At 35.5% G+C, this 26355-nt stretch overlaps 2 protein-coding genes across 2 annotated transcripts in view; both read left to right on the forward strand.

Annotated features, from left to right (window-relative positions):
* LOC107661370 (matrix metalloproteinase-17-like) overlaps positions 1 to 6582 on the forward strand; it is a 79867-nt gene extending 73285 nt beyond the window's left edge. Inside the window, exons 7-10 of the mRNA XM_016450898.1 lie at positions 241 to 323; positions 1069 to 1221; positions 2287 to 2544; positions 6095 to 6582. Of these exons, the coding sequence (XP_016306384.1) occupies positions 241 to 323; positions 1069 to 1221; positions 2287 to 2544; positions 6095 to 6417 (817 nt within the window). The 3' untranslated portion in view covers positions 6418 to 6582. The remainder of the gene's footprint in view (positions 1 to 240; positions 324 to 1068; positions 1222 to 2286; positions 2545 to 6094) is intronic.
* Positions 6583 to 15618: 9036 nt separating this feature from the next.
* The window catches only part of LOC107661377 (serine/threonine-protein kinase ULK1-like), a 30129-nt gene continuing 19392 nt past the window's right edge, over positions 15619 to 26355 (forward strand). The window contains exons 1-5 of the mRNA XM_016450941.1: positions 15619 to 16246; positions 16623 to 16715; positions 16812 to 16853; positions 21456 to 21488; positions 21957 to 21993. Coding sequence (XP_016306427.1) covers positions 16157 to 16246; positions 16623 to 16715; positions 16812 to 16853; positions 21456 to 21488; positions 21957 to 21993 — 295 coding nt within the window. The 5' untranslated portion in view covers positions 15619 to 16156. The remainder of the gene's footprint in view (positions 16247 to 16622; positions 16716 to 16811; positions 16854 to 21455; positions 21489 to 21956; positions 21994 to 26355) is intronic.

Below are 26355 nucleotides of genomic sequence, written 5' to 3' on the forward strand. Positions count from 1 at the left end.
GCTCAAACAGCAACATTACAGACTAACTAAAGTTGAAAAAGTGAAAAAGCATAATAGGACCCCTTTAAATAATTCAGTGGTCTGTCGTCAATTATTCCTTCCATAATCAATGATTTACTCATGTAGAGACACAAACACTTCTACTAGTGAAAATCGTATGCTCTACCTTCACATGCCTTGCAAAGCCATTTGTTTAAAGCTTATCCATTTCATTTATTTTCTGTTTGTACTACCTCACAGACCTGCCCCTGATGCCCCTGACAGATGCACTAGCCACTTTGATGCTGTAGCCCAGATTCGAGGGGAGGCCTTCTTTTTCAAAGGTAAGAACACCCTGAAGTCCAGTGAAATCAGTAGCTATTAGCAACAGACCAAGTATAATGTATACACCCTTTTGTGTGTATAAACTACAAAATATCAATAAAAACAATCTTAATTGGTATTTTGTCTTTAGATCTTTAAAATAAAATGAATTTAATAGAAAAGCATAACTGCATGAGATATTATGACTAAAATTGATATTATTGTATTAAGATATTAATAACTGATATTAAGATACAATATATATTGAATTTGAGTTTATTTAATTGTATTTAATTTTCTTATCTCATTAGAATTATAGAAGGTAAAGTTTAAACACGAAAGAAACAATTTTCTTTTTTATTTGCTTATTTTTATTATTTATTTATTTTATTCTATTTTTTGCATTATAATACTCAGATTTGTGGACACAATAAAACTTTTTTTTTTTTATCATGATGCAAAAATCTTGAACTTGGACTGCTGTGAAATTGTTTTGTTTTCCTGTTTAGTCATGAATGCGCTGTCTTCAGACTACTGCTGTCTGCATTTTGATATATTATCATTTGTGCACTGTATTTGCTTGGCTGGTTCTGCCAGCTGGGCACCCTCCTACCCACTGCCCCCGGCCATGCACACATTCCATGCTTTATTAACCAATGTCCCTTATACATAATATTACATATCATATGATAGCACATAACTACACCATAAGCTTACATAAATGCACAAGTAACCACACATTCTTACTGACAAACTTCTTGTCAGGGAAGTATTTTTGGCGTCTGACACGTGAGAAGCACCTGGTGTCATTAAGGCCAGCTCAGATCCATCGCTTCTGGAGGGGTTTGCCTGCCAACCTGGTCAGTGTGGATGCTGTATACGAGAGACCTGGAGACCATAAAATAGTGTTCTTTAAAGGTAAATGCCTGGATTTAATCTTTTATGAAGTTAATATTTAATATAACCTTTACTTTAATTATTACTCATACGTCTTGACTGGTTTGTCAGAATTTCTCACCTTAAAGGAGACATATTATGCCCCTTTTTACAATATGTAATATAAGTCTCTGGTGTCCCCAGAATGTGTCTGTGAAGTTTCAGCTCAAAATACCCCACAGATCATGTATTATATCATTTTGAAAATGCCTTTGTCGCTTGCGAAATCAAAATGACGGCGCTGTGGGTGGAAACTGACAGATTAAGGGGTGGTAATATTATAATGAGGTTATATAATGTGTAATTATAATGTGCTCGTTTTTTCAGACGCTTGCAGAGAAAGGCTTACCAAAACAAAGTTACTGGGTTAATATTTTACACGTTTCCTTGGTTGGTAGATGCACCTTGGACCTGATTATAGCACTTAAAACCTGGAAAAGTCAGATTTTCATGATATGTCACCTTTAAGTATTGCACTTTGGCACATAACTCATTCTGAACTGGATGAGTGCAACACCTTAGTGTTGTGGTGTCGAGTTTTGTGCAACACATTTAGAAAATGTCCATATCTAGTATTGCACTGTGTTTGTTGCTTTTGGCAATCAGTAATCTGTGGTAATTCCACAGTTAAAGAGATCAAGAATGTCTATCAAAGGCTCTTTAAAATTATTTCAAAAAGACCCTCTGATAATGTAGTTAATTCCAGACATTTTAAACAAAATGCTCCCTGGAGCGTAAACACTCACTCTTAGGAAAATTCTCGAAATGATTGAAATTTAACACTCTCGAGTTATGTAAATGTCATTTTTAATAAAAGAGTTAGACTATAAAGCAAACAATGTCCTTCAAAGATATAATACGAGAGTGTTTTGAAGTCGTACCTCAAATCCAATTTCAGCTCAAAAGCATGGAGGTAAAAAGAACACGTGTTGTATATTTAGAGCAATTAAATGTATTTCACAGCAGGTCTGTGTTTTCTAATCTGGTTTGCTGCTAATGAAGCCTACAATTTTCCCACCTCACAATAAGTCATTCTCACTTCCCTAGGTGGGAAATATTGGGTGTTCAAGGACAATAATGTTGAAGAGGGCTACCCACGGCTTGTCACGGACTTCGGACTGCCTGCGGAGGGAGTGGATGCCGTATTTGTTTGGCTGCACAATGAGAAGACCTACTTCTTCAAGGACAGCCGTTATTGGCGCTATGATGACCATCTGCGGCACATGGACCTCGGCTACCCAAAAGACACGGCGCTATGGAAAGGGATCCCATCTCAACTAGATGACGCCATGCGGTGGTCTGACAGTAAGTATTGTGAATCTTGAATTTTAAAGGGGTCATATGATGCGATTTCAAGTTTTCCTTTCTCTTTGGAGTGTTACAAGCTGATTGTGCATAGATAAGATCCCTAATGATCTTTAAAAAAGCATCATATGACCCCTTTAAGCAGTTCTCCTGGATGTTATCTTTTAGAGCCACAAAAAAATGAATCGCTTTCCTTCCAGCATGAAAAGACCGACATGAATTTCTGTGCTTGTCTAGGCTGGTTCATACCGGTTCGCTGTTGAACTAGGTGGAGAACAGCATAGCCATGCTAAATGTAATGATACAAAATGTTAAAGATGCATTGAAATTGTAATTCAGAGCATGTCTAGCTTTAAAGGGATAGTTCATCCAAAAATTTATTTTTTGTCATCAGTTACTCACCTTCATCTCATTCCAAACCTGTATAAGCTTCTTTCTTAAGTTGAACATAAAATAAGTTATTTTGAAGAATGCTGGTAATCAAAGAGTTGATGGCCCCCACTGACTTCCACAGTATTTCTTTCCTAAAAAATGACAAAATTTTCATTTTCGGGTGAACTATTCCTTTAAGACTGTTGATATGCTCTCAGAAGTTGACAAAATCAGCTGTTAGAAGATGTGAACATTTCAATTGTAGTATCTTTTTGAAAATGGACCAAAAAAGTTGTCTCATTTTGTACACGTAGATGTCCATAAAAAATGGTCTCTGAAATGAGAACATCCCGCCACCTAAATAATTAATACTGTGTGTAAATGCCCCCAAAATAGCAATAGCAAGTAGCAAATCATGTTTTTTCCAGGCCATGACATACAGAAAAAGCTGTTAGCACCTCAGCATCTGTTATTTTAGTATTATTTGTACTATTATTTATAGTTTATGCTATTATATATTTGAATATTTTTCTATTTTCACTTTTTTTTTTTTTTTGGTAATTTTGTTATGTGCTTTTATCTTTTTTGGGTTTTGTAATATTTTTTATTTAGTTATTATTATATTTTTATTTCAGTTTTATTTTTAGTAATTTTTGTCATTTTTTTATCAACTTCAACTATTATTTCAGTTTGTTGACATGGCAACATTTTCATTTTTTTTATTTTAAGTCTATTATCTAGTATGTATATTTTAATTGTATTTCAATTAACAAAAGTTTTTATATTATTAACTAATTAGTAAATAATAGCAACACTGTTCAGCATCCAGCTCCCAGCTTCCAGTTTCAACTGAAAACAAAGGAAAGGAAACTAGGCTTATAAAGAAAATAAAAATCCTTAAATTAGCTACAAAATTTAAATGTGTGTGCTCATATTATCTTCCATCTTGTGCAGTATCCAGTAACATCTCAAAAATGACTCTTTAATGCTTTATACATCATATAAAGGAATGGTTCGCAGTTTTATGACCCTGATCCGCCTTGGAAGATATGATTTTATTTGGGTGGAGAGGATGTTAGCCAGGCAGGTGTTTTGATTGTGTGGTTGTCATAGCAGCAGTTTTGAACTCTATGTGAGCTGAATGGAGAAAGGGGCATGATGTCCTGTCATGCCTAATGCACGGCATTGTGCTTAATGCACAGCGAGCTCCTCATGGTGTCCTCAAGGATGAAGAACAGGCATTTGAAATTCTGTGGTGGATCGAATCAAGCCCGTGTTAAATAAAAGCTAAGCACTTTCATGTAAAAACACACATACAGCTTCTTTTATTTCCTTTTTTCCATGTTGTCTATTACACTAATACTGTAAAAATTGAGTTGATGCATGCAATAATTCAAAATGTTAACACTATTAACCCATGTATTAAATTTGACCAACCCATTGTCAGCATATTCCAATTATACAAAATGATTGACAGGTAGAAAGTCTATTTATGATGGAGAAAAAAATGCAGGCCACTCTCTCCTTTTCTATTGCTTTTCACAGAGCTTAGGACTGGCACGTACTATTTCTCAGAAAACATATTTCAGGGATATCTATTAGAACATTTTATGACGGCGTTGTTATTTCCAAAGATTTATTGCTTCCAGCAGCTGTAATTAGCATCAAAGCATTTTGAACATGTTTTAAATGTCATGTCTTGATTTATTTTTTTCTTAGCGTCTCATGCCAATTTTTTTTTTACACGTGGCAAGTTAGGGACCTTTTAGACACATTTAAATTTTGTTTGCACTGTTTTATCCACCCTGAGAAATCATCTTTGCAGCTAATTCACACACAAGCAGTTTTAGGCTCCACTTGACGTACCAGATCTTTTTCCCTGTGGTTCCTCTGTAGGCTGAGTGAGGGGCAGAGAAGGTGTCTCATCAGGTGTTGTTCTCGAAGGCTTTGCCAACCCCACAGGAAGAGCTCTGAACGAGGAGTGAGAGCAGGCCACACTCTAAAGTGACAGTCCCTGGCCTCCATGGGAGGGAAGAAGTATCAGCCTGAGGAGGTGCTGGCAACAGTATCCTGTTCAGATAGACAGCACTGAGGGCCAATTTCACCTGCAGTGAGACAGAGAGAGATAGTAAAGCTCTTGTTCAGAGGGGACAAATGCAAGCATTAGGCTGAACCGGAGGAATAGGCTTTCATCAAGTGGCAAAATGTGTTGGTGTTTCTAGACTCTGTCTAGAGGGGCTATTGTCTTGTGTCTCATCCTCCATAACACATGATTTATTCAGCTGTCAGTGTAGAGTGTTAAAGAAATAGATTTAAAGAAATCAAATTCTGTCATCATTTACTCACCCTCAAGTCATTTCAAACTGATAGGACTTTCTTTCTTCTGTGGAGCACAAAAGGAGATATTTAGCAAAATTTCTGTGCTGTTCTTTTCCATATAATTAAATTAGGTGGGGACCAAAAACTGTCAAGCTCAAAAAAGGAAACAAATAAACATAATCTGTATGAATCTGTGCCCTTTTCTAAAGTCGTTTGATAGCTCTATGTGAGAAAAAAATACAAAGTATTTAACAGTGTCATAAAGTAATATTGTTATTCTACATTTTTTTTTATATAACCACTTATGTATAAATGTCAGTTAAAAACAGTTCAGGGGTTGTCAGTTGTTGCATCTAAAATATTTATTGAATATTTATCCCCGGGATAAATTGTATATCTTTTAATTTGATTGATTTCATTTTAAAATTATTTTTAATTTACATTTTTATGATTTCATTAATTATTAGCTTTTCATCAACTCATGAACCCCCTGCAGTTCCCTCAGTTAATTTAGTGTTTATGCTTTTTAATGACAGTTTTTTTTCTGTTTATATTTTTTTGACAACCAATCAATTCTCAGACAACTAGGACAGTCTAAAACAGTGTCCACAGACTAGTTTGAGAAGCACTGCTCAAAGCACAACATATTCTCCAATATTACTGGGGGTCAAGCCCCCAAAGGCTCAAATTCTAGTATCACCCCAGGTGGTCTCAAAACAGGAAATAGAGTTGACAAAAGCCACACAGGGAAAAGTGAAACCATCATGATGTGTATGCCAGATGAAAGCAGGTCTGAAAAATCCATTCTACGCATCAACCTGTATTTTATTTCCTTATATTTTCCACTTTTTCTTCTCAGGAGCGTCATATTTCTTCAAGGGAAAGGAGTACTGGCGTGTGGCAGGCAGCGATATGGAGGTTGAAGCGGGTTATCCGCGTCCCATCGGCAAGGATTGGCTGGCGTGCACAGAAATGCAGTCGGACTCCCCAGAGATGCAGAACAACTCGAACACAAGGCTACATGGGCAGCACCACGTAGACCATGCAGAAAATGGCTACGAGGTTTGTTCCTGCACTTCGGACTCAGCCTCCCCGTTGGGGACACGACTGACCCTCTCGCCCGTCTGGGTGTTAGCGCCGCTCTGGACGCTTACACTCGCTCTCTCCTCTGCTCCTCTCTGATAAGGGCAGAGCCACAGGCCTGTACTCAAAAAGACTCCAGGAGCAGAACATACAGCAGCCTGTGGGTAAAGAGAGCATTGAGAGGCTCTGGAAAAGCCTTTCACCAGCGCTGGATTGATGGAAAGGCCTCAGCACTTCAATCAAGAAAGGGAGTGGATCACATTTTCTTTTTTCTTTTCTTTTCTTTTCTTGTTTTTTTTTTTTTTTTTTTTGTTGTCCATCGGATCATCTGCAGTGAATGGGTGCCGTCAGATTGAGAGTCCAAACAGCTGATAAAAACATGATGATAATCCACAATTAATCCACACTACTCCAGTCCATCAATTAACATCTTGTGAAGTGAAAATCTGCATGTTTGTAAGAAACAAACTCATTAAATGATGAACTGGAGTTGTGTGGAATGCGGATTATTGTGATGTGTTTATCAGCAGTTTGGACTCTCATTCTGACGGCACCCATTCACAGCAGAGGATCCATTAGTGAGCAAGTGATGTAATGTTACATTTCTCCAAATCTGTTCTGATGAAGAAACAAGCTCATTTACATCTTGGATGGCCTGAAGAGTGACTACATTTTTAGCGAATATTCATTTATGTGTGAGCTATTCCTTTAACTCGAAGTATTAAACTTCTGCGCATAATTTATCTCACACCGTTTGTGCTACAGGTATGAATGATATCTCAAATCATGTTGCTCGTTGAGGTGTGCTGTTAATTTATCAGACCTACGACTTCACCTGACAGACAATAAAATAACCAAAAAAATCCTGCAGGAGGGTTATGAGCCATATTTAGGATCCAAAATATCATAGAGACTTGTAAAAAGTCTTGGAATACATCCATAAGTAACCCTTGCAACCGCATAGCAGCATTCTAGAAATGTGTCTATATATCCATCGTGCCGGAGTGTTTTGCACAAGCAAGCATCGCTAATATTTTTATTATAAAAAAGTAAACGTGTATTATCATTATTATTCAAAACGTGAGAACATTCATTATCAGGTTCATTTAATTATTTTGTGTTTCAGAATATATTGATTTCAAGAGATTACAGTAACCAGCTATCTGAGGCGTATCCAGAGCCAGTAATAGTAATGATCATGATGATAATTATAATAATGATAGTAGTAATATTGCTGATATCGGGAAGGCAGCAGACATCTCACGAATAGGGCTTCCGGCTGGCTGCAGTTCATAGGCATCATGGGATACCATGAGTCACAACCTGATAACCTTCCCTCTCTCCAAGTGCTTTAAGAATGCTGTCACTCATCTTTATTGGCACATTTTCGCCTCGTTTCTTACTAAAAGCGTAATCCTTTACTTATCCTACGGGTTCTTTATTGTAACCGTCTCCTCCGAATCCTCTCTGATCCACCTATTCCCAGTGTCTTAGCATCTTTTTCTTATTAGTCTGCCTTGTTCTAAGCAATTATATTTACCCTCATCTTCAGTACTGCCTGTTTTAGTAATAACCACCACAAAATCATCACTCTAAAGCAATGACAGTTACTTATAATTGCAATTGACTGTATTTTTTTTGTAATAAACACCACTATTGTTTAGTGTATCAAGGTCATGCATGAAGCTGGATTCACAATGCCTGGATCTCCACAGCTAGAAACATTTGGTTATACAATTATTTTTGTCTTGTTACAGTCTTTCCAACAGTTCCCACAGTCAGAGAGAGTTATGAGAAATAATTCAACAGACTGGGAGAATGTTTGACTCATATCCTGGGCTGCTGAAAGTGCACTCTGATTATATATGTAAAGAAATGCTTATATAGCCTACTATATATAAATACATATACATATATATTTAAGATAAATACTTCTATGGCAGTTGCAAAAACATTGTACATTCTGAGCTGTCTTTTATAAGGTTGAATATTTTTGTAGAAAAATAAAGAAGAATGAGCAAACTTGCGTGATGAGTGCCGTAATTTCATGTCACACAGAGACTAAAAGCGAGCTCCACGCTGCTTTTCCCCACAGACATGACATCTGCTGTCACGCGGTTCCCGCCGCTGTTTTTTGTGCACCACATTCACCTAGAGATGCCAAAATAGCATCACGCCACCAATCAGAATTATGTTAGCACCCAGAGCTCTGTATGCATGATTTTCTTGTTTGTTTATGTGCAGATATCCTACATGTATTCTGCTGTAACTTTGTTATTTTGTCCCTGTCTTACTGTACATCAAGGACAACGCATATACATTTCACAATGGGTATGGAAACTAACCGTCGCCTTGGCAACGAGCCCACTTCGCGCCATGTATGGGAAAAGCTGTAGAGGTTGTTTGCGTGTGTGCGCGTGTGTGTGGGTGCCGATACAAAGATGTTTTAAAAAGTACTGAGAGCAAAACCAATGACTTTGAATGATGTGTCAGTTACCTTCCGGTGGCGATAACCGAAATACTTTGAGCGGTAAAATGTTTCATCCAAGGTTCCAGTGCTGCTAATTACCCGGCTGCCTGGAGACCGTCAGCGCCCCTAGGCAAGCAGAGTGGTCATGTTCCAGTGACTGAAACTACATTTATTCAGCCCACGGACATTGTTCAGGGATCCTGTAAAGTACCGCCTGAAATTTCAATAGGTTTGGCTTTACCGCTTTCTTTGAAGGTAAAAAACTAGGGATGGGCGTATAGATCCGAAGTACCGATATATTGATACTGACGCGAGTAACGAAAGTATCGATACTCAAACAAAAAATATCGATATTAAGGTGCGCTTTATTTACCAGTGGTTTTGTTTATTTAACAATAATAATAATAATAATGCGTACAATATGCATTGAATTGGACGAATAACCTTTGTTAGCGAGTAATTGTGTAGGATAGAACTATTTTCCTGCTCAAGACGGAACCAATCAATCACAGAGAGCATTCACTCACTGCTGACAGTGCATTCAAACAGGGCTGCGTTTCCCAAAAGTATCATAAGAAAGCATTAAAGCTTTTGGGAATGGCAGCCCTGAACAATGCTTATCAGAGAACAGAAATAAAAACATAAATGTTTGAGTTATTTCACATAGTTTGTGCAATTACAATTATTTAAATTGAACGTTGAAAGATAATATTGATCATGTTCTATTCTGTAATGTTAATAGAAATCATACACTGTCAGAATAAAAAGGTTGCATTTTATGCATGCAACAGCCATTCACTGGCAGTCCCTAATGGCAGTACAAAATATTGCACTAAATCAAAAGTTCAAATGTTACAAATAAGTTAGAATATTAATGTTGTAATACTGGTAGCACTAATATAAAAATGTGATCAGTATACACATTATCCCACCAGTTACAATTGTGACTGACCATAAAATAACATTTTTCACACACTTTTCCAAAAAAAAAAAAAATGTTTGATTATTTCAAAGGGTTACTAATGATGCATCATTTGGATATTTTCATGTCTGGGATAAATTTGGGATTAAACGGGTTAAAATGCGTTTTAAACATAAATGTAAGTGGTTTTCGTTGCCCATTTTACTCTTAGTAATTTAATAATTTAATACATTTCATAATTTAAAAGTTTAGTGCAGAAGTATCGAATCGATATCGACGATACTGCCTTGAAAAATATCGGTATCGTATCGAAAACAAAATAAGGGGTATCGGCCATCCCTAGTAAAAACACGGTCAGGCTGATTCTACACCCGTGCTTGAGTGGAATCAAGTGGGCGGATATAGTCCTATAGCAAATCCATATGGTTTAGCTGATTTATCATGTCGACCAGGGTTGGATAAAGTTCAAAATGGAGAAAAACGGGCTCCTTCAGTTTTTGAGTGTTAATTGGAATTGAATTGGACACGCTACACAAATTTACTGAGTTGCAATTAAAAGAAATTCAACATTGATAATGAATTCTAAGAAATAAGGTGTTTTACACAAAAGTTCATGTATAAAGTATGATAAAAAAAAAAATCTATTGCTTTAAGGTAGGGTATCTACACTGCAAAAAAAGTTTTTCTTCCTTAGTATTTTTGTCTTGTTTTCTAATATAAATATCTAAAAAGTCTTGAATAAGGATGCATTTACTTGACAAGTAAAATGACTTAAGATATTATGTATTGTTTTCTGAAAATATTACATAAAATTTTTTTTGCTAGATTTTGCTTAAAACGAGTACAAAATATCTGCCAATGGGGTAAGAAAAATAATCTTGTTTAGCCTTTGCATTAAGATTATTTTTCTTACTCCATTGGCAGTTATTTTTGCCAAATTTTGTTATTTAACAACATTTGGATAATATTTTCAGAAAACAAGACAAAATATCTTTAGTCATTTTACTTGTCAAGTAAATGCATCCTGATTCAAGAATTTTTAGATATTTATACTAGAAAAAAAGACAAAAATACTAAGAAAATCATTTTTTTGCAGTGTATCTATCAGAGGTGTTTCTATCTATCTATATCTATCCATCCATCCATCTATCTATCCATCCATCTATGAAAAAGTTTTTTTTTTTTTTTCCATTTCAATTAATTTTAATTCTGCTTTAGTTCAATTTAAAAGGCATTTCTTATTCAGTTCTGAATGGCACGCAACCCTGATGTCGAAGCTTGTCTCATCATCAAATGCATCAAATTTACACAATAAAATATAAATCTCTCTGCCAAAGCAGCACCAGCCCCCTCTTACTCATTCCTCCAGTGGTTGTATAGGCATAGACTCCGGGTGTTTTGAACACATTGTATGACAATTATGAGCAGTAAGAGTGCCGCTCGTTCCTCACTGGTGCTGTATAGGGTTTTGGACTGAGCCACAGCAGGGGAATTCACCAGATGGTTTAGGCAGAACCAATCCATTCCCTTTTGGGCCGTTGCAATTCACGAAGCCATCGTATACGGCAAGCCAAGTGCACACAAAATTCGAGGTCTGTGCTAGTATTGGTGATAGACAATTTCAGCAGGCAGTAGGGATATGCCGGTATCAAATTTTCATGTTGCGATTAATGGCTTGTTTAAGTCAGGGTGTGCACGCCTCTTTCACGCAGCATACAGCAATGTTGTGCATTTTGACCAGTTGATGGGAAAAGTATTCTTAAAATTCATTCAAAATTCTGACTAATTTGTAATATATAATTATTCATGGTATTTAGAAGTGCCCACGATAACAATATTGTGCATATTCATTACCGTGATATATCGCATTACCGAATACCGGCACAAGTCTAGCAGGCAGTCATGAAGAGTCACCCACCTGCATGTCTCAGTCCCCAACTGACAGTTTCTGATAACCTTTTGGCTCTTACACATATGAGGAGTAGTTCAACTCAGTGGTTGTGTGAGTGATGGTTTGTTTGTCATGAGTTAAGCTTCTCCGCAGTTCCACTTGATAAGCTGACAGGTGACTCATGTGAACACTATGGATTTACCGCTCAGAGGTCTTTCAAGGAGCAGCAGCACTTTGATCTCCACCGTACATCTGTGACATTACTTTCCTACAGCTCTGCCTGCTGGCCTCATTGACACAGGAGAGCTCTGGCATCCATAACATGAATTTATCTCCGAACGTAATTTTCCGTCTTGTTCAACTGAAGCCCTTTTGATGCAAAGTGACTGATCATGAAAGACCTTTGAGTACAAAAAATTTACCGGACTGGATCCCTAAATGTGAACGAACAGGGCTGTTGTTGAGATCAGGAGCAACAAGAGTGAAAGGAACCAGCATAAAAGCAATTTGATGGCTTTCACCATCATGGTGTACTGCCTGCACTTGCCTTTCCACTCCATGAAGGGCAAGAGCCAAGCATATCAGATGCAAAACATGAAAGAGTTTTAAGTAACCTTGTTGAAATGGGTTACAATGCAGGATACTAAATGCTCTCAGCTGGATCTTCCAAATGACTTGCTCCCAGACCAATTCCAGCTGCCAAGCTTGTGCATTGAAGATGCTGTTGTCTCCAAGGCTCTGGGTTTTCTGCAAGCCTGCATCACCCTCTAGTGGTTGAATTGGATGCCAAATTAGATATTGATTGAAGTGTGTTATCAAGTTATCAAGTAATATAGGCTTATCAGTTCTCATAAGATTAGGAAAAGTCATATTTATAGAATGGCATTACTACAGTGTTGTAATATACAGTACACTACTGTTCAAATATTTGGGGTTGGTTGGTAAGATTTTTTTTATGTTTTTGAAAGAACTCTCTTAAGCCTCATTCAAACTGTCAGCCCAAATCTGTTTATTATGCTCACCGTTTATTATGCTCACCAAGGCTGCATTTATTTGATATAAAGCAAAACAGTAAAATTGAAATACTATTACAATTTAAGAATGGTTTTCTATATTAATGAAAATATTTTAAAATGTAATTTATACCTGTGATGGCAAAGCTGAATTTTCAGCAGCATTACTCTAGTCTTCAGTGTCATGTTTATTTGAAATAGGCATTTTTTGGAACAGTGTAAAAGCCATTACTGACACTTTTGATTTGAAAATTTAATGTGCTCTTGCTGAATAAAAGTATTAATTTCTTTCAAATTGAATGATTACCATATTCATGTTATTTCCATAGTATTTCAAGGTGCTTCAAAGAATACCAAGCTGTTTCCATGCTACATGTCCAAACAATCAAACAAATATGGTATTACCATGGTACTGTGTACAAGTACATGATGTAGCACTATTTCATTTTATTTTCATTAACAAACCCTGAAGATAATATTGCACTTTGCTTTCATGTCATATTGTATGCTTGCTGAGATGTTTACATTCTAGTGAAGCAAAAACTTCTCCTTGACTATGTATTCAGTTTCCATCTCTATGTTATTTGCAGTGAATGCACGGCTCTCTTACTTTGCAGGTAGAGTAAAACATTATGGCTAAGAAGGTAATTTCTTTCAACTGCTCGTTTACAAAGGCTATCTTATTTCTAAAATTTAAAAAAAGTATTCAACAAACAGCCTCTATATAATTCCCAGACTGTTTCACCAAATTTCAGATTCACATAGAAACACTGCCCACCCCCTGGAATTCATGTCAAGATCACAGAGGGCCCTCTTATGCATATATATGCATAATATATATGCATAATGATATAGTGACGAATGTAATGGAGACATGCTGATATCGCGTTTGGTCTGGTTCTGTATCGCGTATCTTGTCAGTGTTTGCGCTTGCTTGGCCATTTGTTGTGGAGAAAATAAGGAAAGTGTGTCCAGCTGAATTAATTTAGTATTTTGTTAGACGGGTATAAAAAAGCTTAGTTTACATCGACTCTACCGTGCGACTCCACCGGGCAGGGACACCGGCAAAGGGTAAGTATCACTTTTTATTTCTACTCTTTCCTTTTACTTGTTTCGCTTCTGTTTCAGTTTTTATAACCATTTCTTACTATGTGTAAGTAAATTGTTGTTTTTTAGCATGTGTGTTTGGCGGTGTTATTTTTTAGGATTACTGATAAACTACTGTCATTTGATTTGTATTATTTGTATTTGTTATTTATTTTAATTTAAGTTAAATGATGTCTGAATTTATTATGTCTTTATAGGTATTTTATTAAGATTTTAGTTTTATTTAATTTGAGTTATTTTAATACTTCAACAAACTAAATGAAAATGAAATAATATATATATATATTAAATTTATAAATGTGTATGTATATATATGTGTGTGTGGTTGTACATACACATATGTAGTTGTTTTTTTGGTGTTTGGCTTAGTGTTATGTTAGAATCATTATTATACTCTTAGTCTTATACCTTTTGTTCTTTAATATTTTGAATTGTTTTTAGCTTTATTTTTTGTTTTTCATTTAAATGTTAAGTTTTGAAATTTTGTTGTATGCATTTGTCATTTTGATTTAATCTCTTTATTTTTAAAATGTGTATAGGTAGTATTTATAAAGTTTTAGCTTTTAGTTTTGGATCTGTTTTTAGTTGTTTTAATACTACAATTGATTGCTTCTGTTGTCCTCATTTGTACGTCGCTTTGGATAAAAGCGTCTAATAAATGACTAAATAAATAAATGACTAAATAAATATATGAATAAAAGTAGGCCTGAGTGTAGAGTGTTTTAAAAGTAGGCCTAAATGTTTTAAATAACGTTGTCTCCAAAACTCTACACTAAAAAGTCTCAAATCTAAATAAAGTAGCAATAGCTATTGTCCCCCAGTTAGTACACTAAGAAAAATATCTAGAAAAATGGAAAAGGTACTAGTAATTTTCCAGGACATTATCCGTTATCCATCATCCGTTGTAACCCGAAACACAAAATACAATGCGTAATTTAAAATGCAGGTAAAAACTGTGAATTATTTTCTTAGAGTGTAGCATACTGACTACTAATACAATGCTTAAAACTATAATTGTTCAGAATGTGTAGTTTTACTAGTTTACTAGCTAATAAAAAAACTTGTAATCGTTCAAAAATGTGTAAGTGTTCAATAATTCAATGTTGTATATAAAAAAAGTTATTTATATTTTAACATTATATTATGCATTTATATTATTTTACGAACAAATCTAAATTAACATAAAAATATATTTGTTTTTAATGTAGTGACACAATTTTGCGGCGTGATGACGTAATGACGTCATCACGCAATTACATCACAATGTCATTTAGCAACTTTTAGCAACAAATCGAACTTCCTTTAGCAACTTCCCCTGAAAATTAGTTGGCAACACTACTCCACACGATGGCACCTGAAGTACTCTAGTCTACAGAATACCTAGATGCACTTTGAAAAGGTGGCTAAAATATTTCAGAAGCTTCGAATTAAGTTTTAAGTAATTATAGACTAATTTTATAAACACGTGTTCAGTGCTATTCGCTTGTTTTCTTTGTAACGTTAGTTCTGCTGTTGTCACAATATATTTTTGCTGTCTTTCTGTAAGAACACTTGTTAATGTTACTGTCACACTTGTTACTGTTGTGTAACACTTGTTACAATGTTACTGTCAATTTGAGTTTTTTTCCAGTAAAAATATTAAAACTGGTAAAGTTACATTAATCGATGATTTACTGTTAAAGTGAATGCAGTGTAATGCCGACTGAATTCCAATTGTAAACCCACTGACATAACCCGACTCTCTTGAAGTCTACTTATTGATATTAATATATATACAAAAATATTTCCATCTCATTACTTCATGTTACTTGAATTCAGGTTCGTTTGCTTTTTGTTTATTTTTGTTACAGTGACGCGAACGTGACAGCGCTTCCTTGACGTCAACACCGATCCTGGGTGAAATAGTAGCGCGCATGCGCAGCGCTGCAGACCTCGACTAAATTGAGGTCTTTGTTGAGACCAATAGACAAATCTTGCTCGAGCTTCTCAGATATCTCAGAGATATTTGGCGAAAAGACAACCGTGTTATATGCAATCGCGACTCTGCGAGCCTGACGTAACTCCGAACACGAACGCGAGGATATTAGCAGAGCTGACAACATCGGATGTACACAAACAAACCCATCGCTAGCGTTTTGAGGTGGTATTTTTAGCGTAGCTCGATTTTATTTATTTACCAATCACGACAAGCGGTTTGCCGACATGGGGAACTGTCATAATTAAAAGGAGTAGATCTCCTCTTCACCTCCAGGATATCATGAAAGAGGAGAGGGGTGTTTGTATGGAAAGGCTGCCCATGGCACGCAGAAGTGGGGTTCAACTTTCCAGCAGCCTCGTCCATACTGAGGAGAAGAGGGAAGCAGAAAGAGGATATTTGTGGGCCAGCTTTATTTCACATAAATAGTCAAGCTGCAATATTTGGGATCAGGTGGGAGATGGAGAGTGTCGGGAAATTCGAGTTCAGCAGGAAGGACCTTATAGGACACGGTGCCTTCGCTGTGGTATTCAAAGGCAGGCATCGAGAGGTGAGAAAATATCATTTAAAAACAAATATTGCATCATTTTCGTCTGCATGTAGAGGTGTGATTGTATATTGATAAGAATTTGGTTTCTGTTTTCATACTGGTTGCAAATCTGACATACCACCTTAAAGGCCTCGAGCACAACAGATGGAGGCTAGAATAAGAGATTAAATGGCCAGTATTATAGAGAGATACGCATTAAACCCATTACATATAATACATTTTCAAGCTTTTAATGTGTCATTTTCGTTTTTAGAGACCGTAAAACAATAGATCTGACCCATAGACATGCACGGGCATGTCTATGGTCAAATATGTTTAATACAATGTAGACTGCAAGGTGATTATGGTTAACAGCTAAAATCATTGAACTTTTCAGAAGCATGATTGGGAAGTTGCCGTCAAATGCATAAACAAGAAGAATCTGGCCAAATCTCAGACTCTTCTGGGGAAAGAGATCAAGATATTGAAGGTACGTTCTGGTTGTATTGGCTGGCAATACACTGCATTTCCATTACATGATAATAAAGCATTTGTGTGCAAATGAATTCTTATTTGTTTTCTTTAGGAACTGAAACATGAGAACATTGTTGCATTGCATGACTTCCAGGTAGGTTGCATTACTCTGCAGTTGTTTGGATGGACAGTTTTTAATGCAATCGTCTAGAGAAAGTGGTTTTGTTACAACTTTACTTTTACAAATACTATTAAGTACAGATATTTTACTTGTTATAATGAGCTAAAGAGGGTTCAAATGTATGTTTTACCACCCCCAAGGCTGTATCATGACTTCCTTTGCTTTGATTGGTTAAAAACAGTCACATGTTCTTCTATTGACATGACATGTGCACTTGTTTTTAATGGCTCTGTTGCAGGGCATTGTGGGTATTGGAGTCTTGGTTGCACATTTACATCTTATTATATAGACCTAAAGATGACAATGTTTCTATTGTGTAATGCTGAGAACGCAAAAAAATATGCAGTAAAAGATGCTCACACTTTTTTTAAATACCAGAAAGAGAAATTATTTACTCACTCGATTCAGCATTCAGGGTTCATTGGCACTTAGTAAAAGCCTTTCTTACAACGGTGCAAGTGAAACCTGTGTAGCCAGACTGGTGAAGTGGTTTCATTGAAGTGTTAACACGTTTTTCAAACACCTGGGTTCTCTGTATTTGCTCTGCCCTGGGGTCATCTTGAGGTTAATGTTTTAGGCGTGTTTTATTGGTGTAAGTTAAAGCCAGTGGGAGTACAGAAGACATGCAACTTGGACTTCTAACCAGTTGTAAATTATTTGATTTGTCTCCTATAATTCAATGTTTGTTACTCACTTCTGGAATTATAACCATAATAATTTGATGGACTATAGTTATTCCCCATGTTATTAAAAATAGGATAAAAAAGATGAATAAATAATTTATAAAATTATTAGTCAATACATTTTTAAATCATTAAAATAAAATAAAAATAATAAAATGTAATTATTATTAATAAGCTGAAGTTTTTATTAAAAAACAAAAAAAAATTGCCTATATTTTTGTTTAATTGTTTTCATTTTTAAAGGGTTAGTATGAAATGAAATGAAAATACTGTCAAATCATTTACTCCTCATTTTGTTCAAAACCCATAATCTTCAAAATGCAAATTAACGTGTTTTTTTTTTTTTTTTATAAAATTAGTTTTATGGGTTTGAAACGACATGAGTAGAATTAAAATTTTTGGGTGAACTATCCATTTAAATGTTGTTGTCCAGATATCAGCATCAGTCATTGAAAATCCCTGTCGATCAAAACTACTGTGCTGTCATGTGACGTGTTAAATACCATTTTATCTTGATATATACCATGTTACTGAAAGATTACCATATACATGCAGTTTACGTAGTACCGTTGTACTTTTTTTAGTCATCATTTACAGTTTATACTGAGGTTTGATGTTGCTTTTGTCTCCACTTCATTCATGACAATTTGGTGAAAGAAGGCTCACACTCTGGTGTTGCTTTCAAAAGGTGCAGCTCAAGTGTCTCGGCACATTTCCACCACATGCTTCTCCGATCTGACCTCTTCTCACATCTCCTGGATAGTCACACCACTTTCTACTGTGGTGTTGGCTATCTGTGAATTTAATGCCATTAAAGTTAGAGTAGTTCTTGCACTACCCTGGAGGGAAGAGTCTGTGAGCTGCTTGGCTCCTTGCAACATGTGACAAACTTGTGCTTGTTTGTGTAGGATGAACCTTGCAAGAGTTAATCTGGTCATCTTTTCCTTGCAAACACAGAAACAAGATTTTGAGCAGAGCTTATTTTTAGTGAATCAGGTTCATAACCGCTTTTAAAAATAAAAGTAATGGTTCCATGAAAAAACTTTAACATCCATGGAAACTTCCCATTGAAAAAAGGTTCTTAAGATTTAAAAAATGTTCTTCACACTAAGAACAAAAAAACTGGTTCTTTTAAGAACCGTTCACTCAAAGGTTCTTTAGGGAACCAAAAATGGTTCTTCAATGGCATCGCTGTAAAAATCCCCTTGTGGAACATTTATTTTTAAAAATGTACATATAACTGTGTAAAAATAGGTTCTCCGCAGGTTCAGTAACAGTTTAGGTCAACTATATAAAATTTAAAATATAAGGGTTGTGTTTGAAGTGGGATGAGCAATAAAGTAATCGTGTAAAAATAACAAAAAGTCCTCTCCAGAACCAGTTTAGTAGGGTCTCCACTGCGCCTGTGGTAAACATTAGCAGATCTCATGGGTCTGCTGTGTTCATAAGCAAAGCTTACTTTATCACCCTCATGAACATCAATTATGTAGGCACCAAACTGTCTGTGAGTGATGTTGGGCCTGTTGGATTTTCCCAACTGAATGGCCAAGCTCGTTCAAGCTCTAGTTGTCATTAAACAGCGATGTTTGACTTAGTTTCAGTCTGGCTGCCGCTGCACAGTTGGCTAGAGTCTATCTTCAGTGGCAGAAAGTAAAACTTCGGCAATGCTGAGTCAGCAGCATATGCCAGTCACGGATCAGCCGATTCGGCTGATTGGTTGAGGTGGACACTGCAAGGGGGGAGGTCATCTGTTGCTAAGTGATAAGGTCGTTCTAAGTGGGCTACTCTGTATTTTTTCGAGAGGCCTCGGCCATGGGCTCGGGAAATAGCAGGATTATGGTGCCATAAAAACTGACTTGATAGCAAACGCAACCTTTGCTGTAGGATTGATATAGTGATTGTTTGGATAGTTGAATATTTAGTGCTTTGGCCACTTCGGAGAAGCCTGTCATGCATTTTTTTTGTTTATTCAGTCAGTTCATATGTACTGAAGACAGTTCTGTTCTAATAGCTAGTGTGTGTTTATAAGGTATACGTTAATTATTTCCCTAAAGCCTATAGACTAACATTGCTGCTTTGTAGTTGTCTGTTTAAGGATCAACAAGTTCAAAAGCATTTTTATTGGTTGATTTGTATTGGCATGATACTTAAAGGGATAGTTCACCCAAAAATGAAAATTGTTATTTATTCGCTCCAAGTCTGTATGGCTCTCTTTCTTCTGTGGAAAAAAAAAATATTTTGAAAAATGTCTCAGTGATTTTTGTCTCAATCAAAGACAATAGTCACCTGAAATGTGTTATGCAGAAGAAAGATTTTTATATTTAAGAATTTTTTTAATATTATTATGTTCTTTTATATACATTGTTGCATTGTTATTATATGATTATTGATTTTAAGAAGTTATTGAAGTTATTGGTATTTGTTGATATTATATAAATGAATGTAAATGAGCACATATGTAACCCTGGACCACAAAACCAGTCATAAGGGCCAGTTTTATGAAAGCTGTTAATCAGAAAGCTGAATAAATAAGCTTTCTGTTGATGTATGGTTTGTTAGGATAGGATAGGATAGGATAGGATAGGATAGGATAGCATATTTGACTGAGATACAACTATTTGAAAATCTGGAATCTGAGAGTGCAAAAAAACCGAAATATTGAGAAAATCGGCTTTTAAAGTTGTCCAAATGAAGTCCTTAGCAATGCATATTACTAATCAAAAATTAAGTTTTGATATATTTACGGTAGGAAATTTACAAAATATCTTCATGGAACATGATCTTTACTTAATATTCTAATGATTTTTGGCATAAAAGAAAAATCGATCATTTTGACCCATACAATGTATTTTTGGCTATTGCTACAAATATAGAATTAATTAAATATATAAATAAAATTGTGTGTGCTTATTTTTTTTTTACATTCAGATCAGTCAATATCACTCAGTCTAGGTAATCTGATCTTTCGAATGATTTCATAACACATACATGAAATCTTAAAGAGAGCAAATCTCAAAATGAATATAAAATTTACATACTGTACATTATAACATTGTGATGACTAAATTTGAGGGAATTACATTAATTTGTTAAAACTATTATATTACTAAAAGTTTACTACTGTAAACTATTTGTTTTTTATTATCTTATTAAAAAAAACTTCAATCTGTAATTTTGCTAGAGTTCGCCATTATATGACAATAAAATGTTTGATTTTGATTGCTTCCATTGTCCTCATTTGTAAGTTGCTTTGGATAAAAGCGGCTGCTAAATGTAAACGTAAAATAAGCCAAAATGTTTGTATTGGTTAACCTCTACTCAGCTCAATGTAAAATTTTGGCAGGTAATTTGTGATAACCACACAGCATGCACTAAATTCACTCAAACCAGAGCAACTGCAAAGTAACGCCCTGGAAATCACCCACAACACCCAAGCATCGTGATTAGCACCACTCACATTTCACATTATCAGCAGTATCTATACTCTCTTGTGTCTGAGTGAGGTTCAGTGGTGTGCGCTGTGGCTGCCTTGAATAGAAATCTGTCGCACCACCACACAGTTCGCACATTGAACTTTGAAAACGTACAGTGCTAACAAAGCCTGTGACCTTTGCCCTCCCCCTGGCCTTTATTAGCCCATTATGACCCAGTGCAGAGAAAACACACTCACGCCATATGTGGACTAGTGTCAGCCAAATGCATTTACAATGCACACAAATAAGCTGTTAACACTGGTTCCAATGTCCTCTGTAAACATGTTCCCACACAAGTCTCGATATGATATGTTATACACAGATCCTTTGAATATATATTAAAGAACATGAATTCATTTACTGTCCTGGCCACCTGTCTGTTGAATCTAATTACTCCTGTGGGTTTTTTTTCTTTCTAGGAAACGGCAAGCTCTGTGTATCTAGTGATGGAGGTAAGTGGGCTTGTTTTCCCAGTGTCTTTTGTTGTTGATCTTGTCTGTCCTGTACCTGGTAATGCCTGCAATTAGCCATGCCCTGGGGCCAATGGAAGACAGCTGCAGTTGTTAATAACAACACCCTTAGACAGAAACAGACTTGAAATCAGGTTGTTTTGTGTGAGACGGTGAGGATTTGTAAAAATTTTTCCAATTGCTATGAGACCAACTTCCTGTAGATGCCTCGCCACCAAGTCAGTTCTCAGAAAAGCTCAATGGAAAGGCAATGGGGCCACTGGGAAGCCCATCAGTGGTGCACAAAGGAAAATAACGGCCCATCTTTTCTGAGTGACATTTTAATATGCATCTGAATTGTCTCTCTCTGTGAAGTGAACTAAGCCCCATTCAGATACAGGTTTTGTCATTCAGCATTGTGTGGTGCTCTTATTCATAATAAAAAGATCAATGTTCTTTCTTTAACTGCAGTACTGCAATGGGGGAGATCTGGCTGACTACTTGCACTGTAAGTGGGACATTTCATTTATCATGCTCTGACCTTATTTTTTTTGTTCTGTAGATGCTCTACACACCAGCCTCCTTTATTAAATTATGTGTTCACTCTTAATAATACATCATTTGAATTTGATTGGAGTAAATTCTGCTTTGATAAAGTAGGGATGTTCATCTTAGCTTTAATTGCTACAGTTTTTTGCTTATTTTGCTTGCGTGATGAAAAAAGTGATATCAGTTTAGTTCAAAAGCATGCAAAACCAAACTCAGGAAGTTAGGCCAGAAGGGTTTAGGGTTTGTGTTTGTGTATGTATGTTTTGTTTAAAGCGGGTCTGAGGAAGCTGTAACTGTTGACTGTAGGGTGTGAGCTTGTTTCAGAGGAAGCAGTTGCTCTGAAAAATCCAGACACAACAATTTTCTTTCTTATGGAATCTTGACATGAGAAAAAAAAGGCAAATCTCTACAGCATATTGCTTTGCTTTTATATGCAATGTGTAGTATTTGAATTTACAGACAGTTGATATACATTGCACTATGAAAGGATTGCAGGTTGAATTTGCATTTGATTTGCCCGTAAAATCTGTAACTGGTTACAAGTTGTTACATAAACTGTATATACTGTATAATATAAATAGTGTTGAGTCAAGGCCAGATGATATAATAGAAAACATTATCTCAATATTTTTTTTGTTTTTGATGGTATGCTGTTTAGGAATTTGATCTGAAATGACTTAAATGGTGATGCATTTTTTTGAATGAGAAGACATAAATTCATTAACAATCTAGTTAAATGTCAAGATGCACTACCATTGAAAAGTTTGGGGTCAGTTAGGCTAGATGTATTTGAAAAGAAATTAATACTTTTATTCAACAAGGCTGCATCAAATTAAATTAATCAAAAGTGACAGTAAAGACATTTTAAAATGTTACAAAAATGTCTTTATTTCAAACAAATTATTTTCTTTTGAAGTTTCTGTTCATACCATGAATAGAGAAAAATGTATCAGTTTCCCCCAAAATATTAAGCAGCACAACTGTGTTCAGCATTTGATAATAATAAGAAATGTTTCTTAAGCATTAAATCAGCATAATGATTTCTGAAGGATCACATGACACTGAAGACCGGAGTATTTGATGCTGAAGATTTAGCTTAGCTAGTACAGAAATAAATTACTTTTTAAAATATATTCAATAGAAAAGTTATTTTAAATTGTAATATTTCACTGTAATTTTACTGTATTTTTAAGCATAAGAAACTTAAGCATAAAAAAAAAAAAATAAAATCAAACATTTAAACGTTAGTGTTTATTTCCTTGCACTACCCTGGAGGGAAGAGTCTGTGAGCTGCTTGGCTCCTTGCAACATGTGACAAACTTGTGCTTGTTTGTGTAGGATGAACCTTGCAAGAGTTAATCTGGTCATCTTTTCCTTGCAAACACAGAAACAAGATTTTGAGCAGAGCTTATTTTTAGTGAATCAGGTTCATAACCGCTTTTAAAAATAAAAGTAATGGTTCCATGAAAAAACTTTAACATCCATGGAAACTTCCCATTGAAAAAAGGTTCTTAAGATTTAAAAAATGTTCTTCACACTAAGAACAAAAAAACTGGTTCTTTTAAGAACCGTTCACTCAAAGGTTCTTTAGGGAACCAAAAATGGTTCTTCAATGGCATCGCTGTAAAAATCCCCTTGTGGAACATTTATTTTTAAAAATGTACATATAACTGTGTAAAAATAGGTTCTCCGCAGGTTCAGTAACAGTTTAGGTCAACTATATAAAATTTAAAATATAAGGGTTGTGTTTGAAGTGGGATGAGCAATAAAGTAATCGTGTAAAAATAACAAAAAGTCCTCTCCAGAACCAGTTTAGTAGGGTCTCCACTGCGCCTGTGGTAAACATTAGCAGATCTCATGGGTCTGCTGTGTTCATAAGCAAAGCTTACTTTATCACCCTCATGAACATCAATTATGTAGGCACCAAACTGTCTGTGAGTGATGTTGGGCCTGTTGGATTTTCCCAACTGAATGGCCAAGCTCGTTCAAGCTCTAGTTGTCATTAAACAGCGATGTTTGACTTAGTTTCAGTCTGGCTGCCGCTGCACAGTTGGCTAGAGTCTATCTTCAGTGGCAGAAAGTAAAACTTCGGCAATGCTGAGTCAGCAGCATATGCCAGTCACGGATCAGCCGATTCGGCTGATTGGTTGAGGTGGACACTGCAAGGGGGGAGGTCATCTGTTGCTAAGTGATAAGGTCGTTCTAAGTGGGCTACTCTGTATTTTTTCGAGAGGCCTCGGCCATGGGCTCGGGAAATAGCAGGATTATGGTGCCATAAAAACTGACTTGATAGCAAACGCAACCTTTGCTGTAGGATTGATATAGTGATTGTTTGGATAGTTGAATATTTAGTGCTTTGGCCACTTCGGAGAAGCCTGTCATGCATTTTTTTTGTTTATTCAGTCAGTTCATATGTACTGAAGACAGTTCTGTTCTAATAGCTAGTGTGTGTTTATAAGGTATACGTTAATTATTTCCCTAAAGCCTATAGACTAACATTGCTGCTTTGTAGTTGTCTGTTTAAGGATCAACAAGTTCAAAAGCATTTTTATTGGTTGATTTGTATTGGCATGATACTTAAAGGGATAGTTCACCCAAAAATGAAAATTGTTATTTATTCGCTCCAAGTCTGTATGGCTCTCTTTCTTCTGTGGAAAAAAAAAATATTTTGAAAAATGTCTCAGTGATTTTTGTCTCAATCAAAGACAATAGTCACCTGAAATGTGTTATGCAGAAGAAAGATTTTTATATTTAAGAATTTTTTTAATATTATTATGTTCTTTTATATACATTGTTGCATTGTTATTATATGATTATTGATTTTAAGAAGTTATTGAAGTTATTGGTATTTGTTGATATTATATAAATGAATGTAAATGAGCACATATGTAACCCTGGACCACAAAACCAGTCATAAGGGCCAGTTTTATGAAAGCTGTTAATCAGAAAGCTGAATAAATAAGCTTTCTGTTGATGTATGGTTTGTTAGGATAGGATAGGATAGGATAGGATAGGATAGGATAGCATATTTGACTGAGATACAACTATTTGAAAATCTGGAATCTGAGAGTGCAAAAAAACCGAAATATTGAGAAAATCGGCTTTTAAAGTTGTCCAAATGAAGTCCTTAGCAATGCATATTACTAATCAAAAATTAAGTTTTGATATATTTACGGTAGGAAATTTACAAAATATCTTCATGGAACATGATCTTTACTTAATATTCTAATGATTTTTGGCATAAAAGAAAAATCGATCATTTTGACCCATACAATGTATTTTTGGCTATTGCTACAAATATAGAATTAATTAAATATATAAATAAAATTGTGTGTGCTTATTTTTTTTTTACATTCAGATCAGTCAATATCACTCAGTCTAGGTAATCTGATCTTTCGAATGATTTCATAACACATACATGAAATCTTAAAGAGAGCAAATCTCAAAATGAATATAAAATTTACATACTGTACATTATAACATTGTGATGACTAAATTTGAGGGAATTACATTAATTTGTTAAAACTATTATATTACTAAAAGTTTACTACTGTAAACTATTTGTTTTTTATTATCTTATTAAAAAAAACTTCAATCTGTAATTTTGCTAGAGTTCGCCATTATATGACAATAAAATGTTTGATTTTGATTGCTTCCATTGTCCTCATTTGTAAGTTGCTTTGGATAAAAGCGGCTGCTAAATGTAAACGTAAAATAAGCCAAAATGTTTGTATTGGTTAACCTCTACTCAGCTCAATGTAAAATTTTGGCAGGTAATTTGTGATAACCACACAGCATGCACTAAATTCACTCAAACCAGAGCAACTGCAAAGTAACGCCCTGGAAATCACCCACAACACCCAAGCATCGTGATTAGCACCACTCACATTTCACATTATCAGCAGTATCTATACTCTCTTGTGTCTGAGTGAGGTTCAGTGGTGTGCGCTGTGGCTGCCTTGAATAGAAATCTGTCGCACCACCACACAGTTCGCACATTGAACTTTGAAAACGTACAGTGCTAACAAAGCCTGTGACCTTTGCCCTCCCCCTGGCCTTTATTAGCCCATTATGACCCAGTGCAGAGAAAACACACTCACGCCATATGTGGACTAGTGTCAGCCAAATGCATTTACAATGCACACAAATAAGCTGTTAACACTGGTTCCAATGTCCTCTGTAAACATGTTCCCACACAAGTCTCGATATGATATGTTATACACAGATCCTTTGAATATATATTAAAGAACATGAATTCATTTACTGTCCTGGCCACCTGTCTGTTGAATCTAATTACTCCTGTGGGTTTTTTTTCTTTCTA

This window comes from Sinocyclocheilus anshuiensis, unplaced genomic scaffold (genome assembly GCF_001515605.1).
Source record: "Sinocyclocheilus anshuiensis isolate Anshui unplaced genomic scaffold, SAMN03320099.WGS_v1.1 scaffold457, whole genome shotgun sequence".
Lineage (NCBI taxonomy): Eukaryota > Metazoa > Chordata > Actinopteri > Cypriniformes > Cyprinidae > Sinocyclocheilus > Sinocyclocheilus anshuiensis.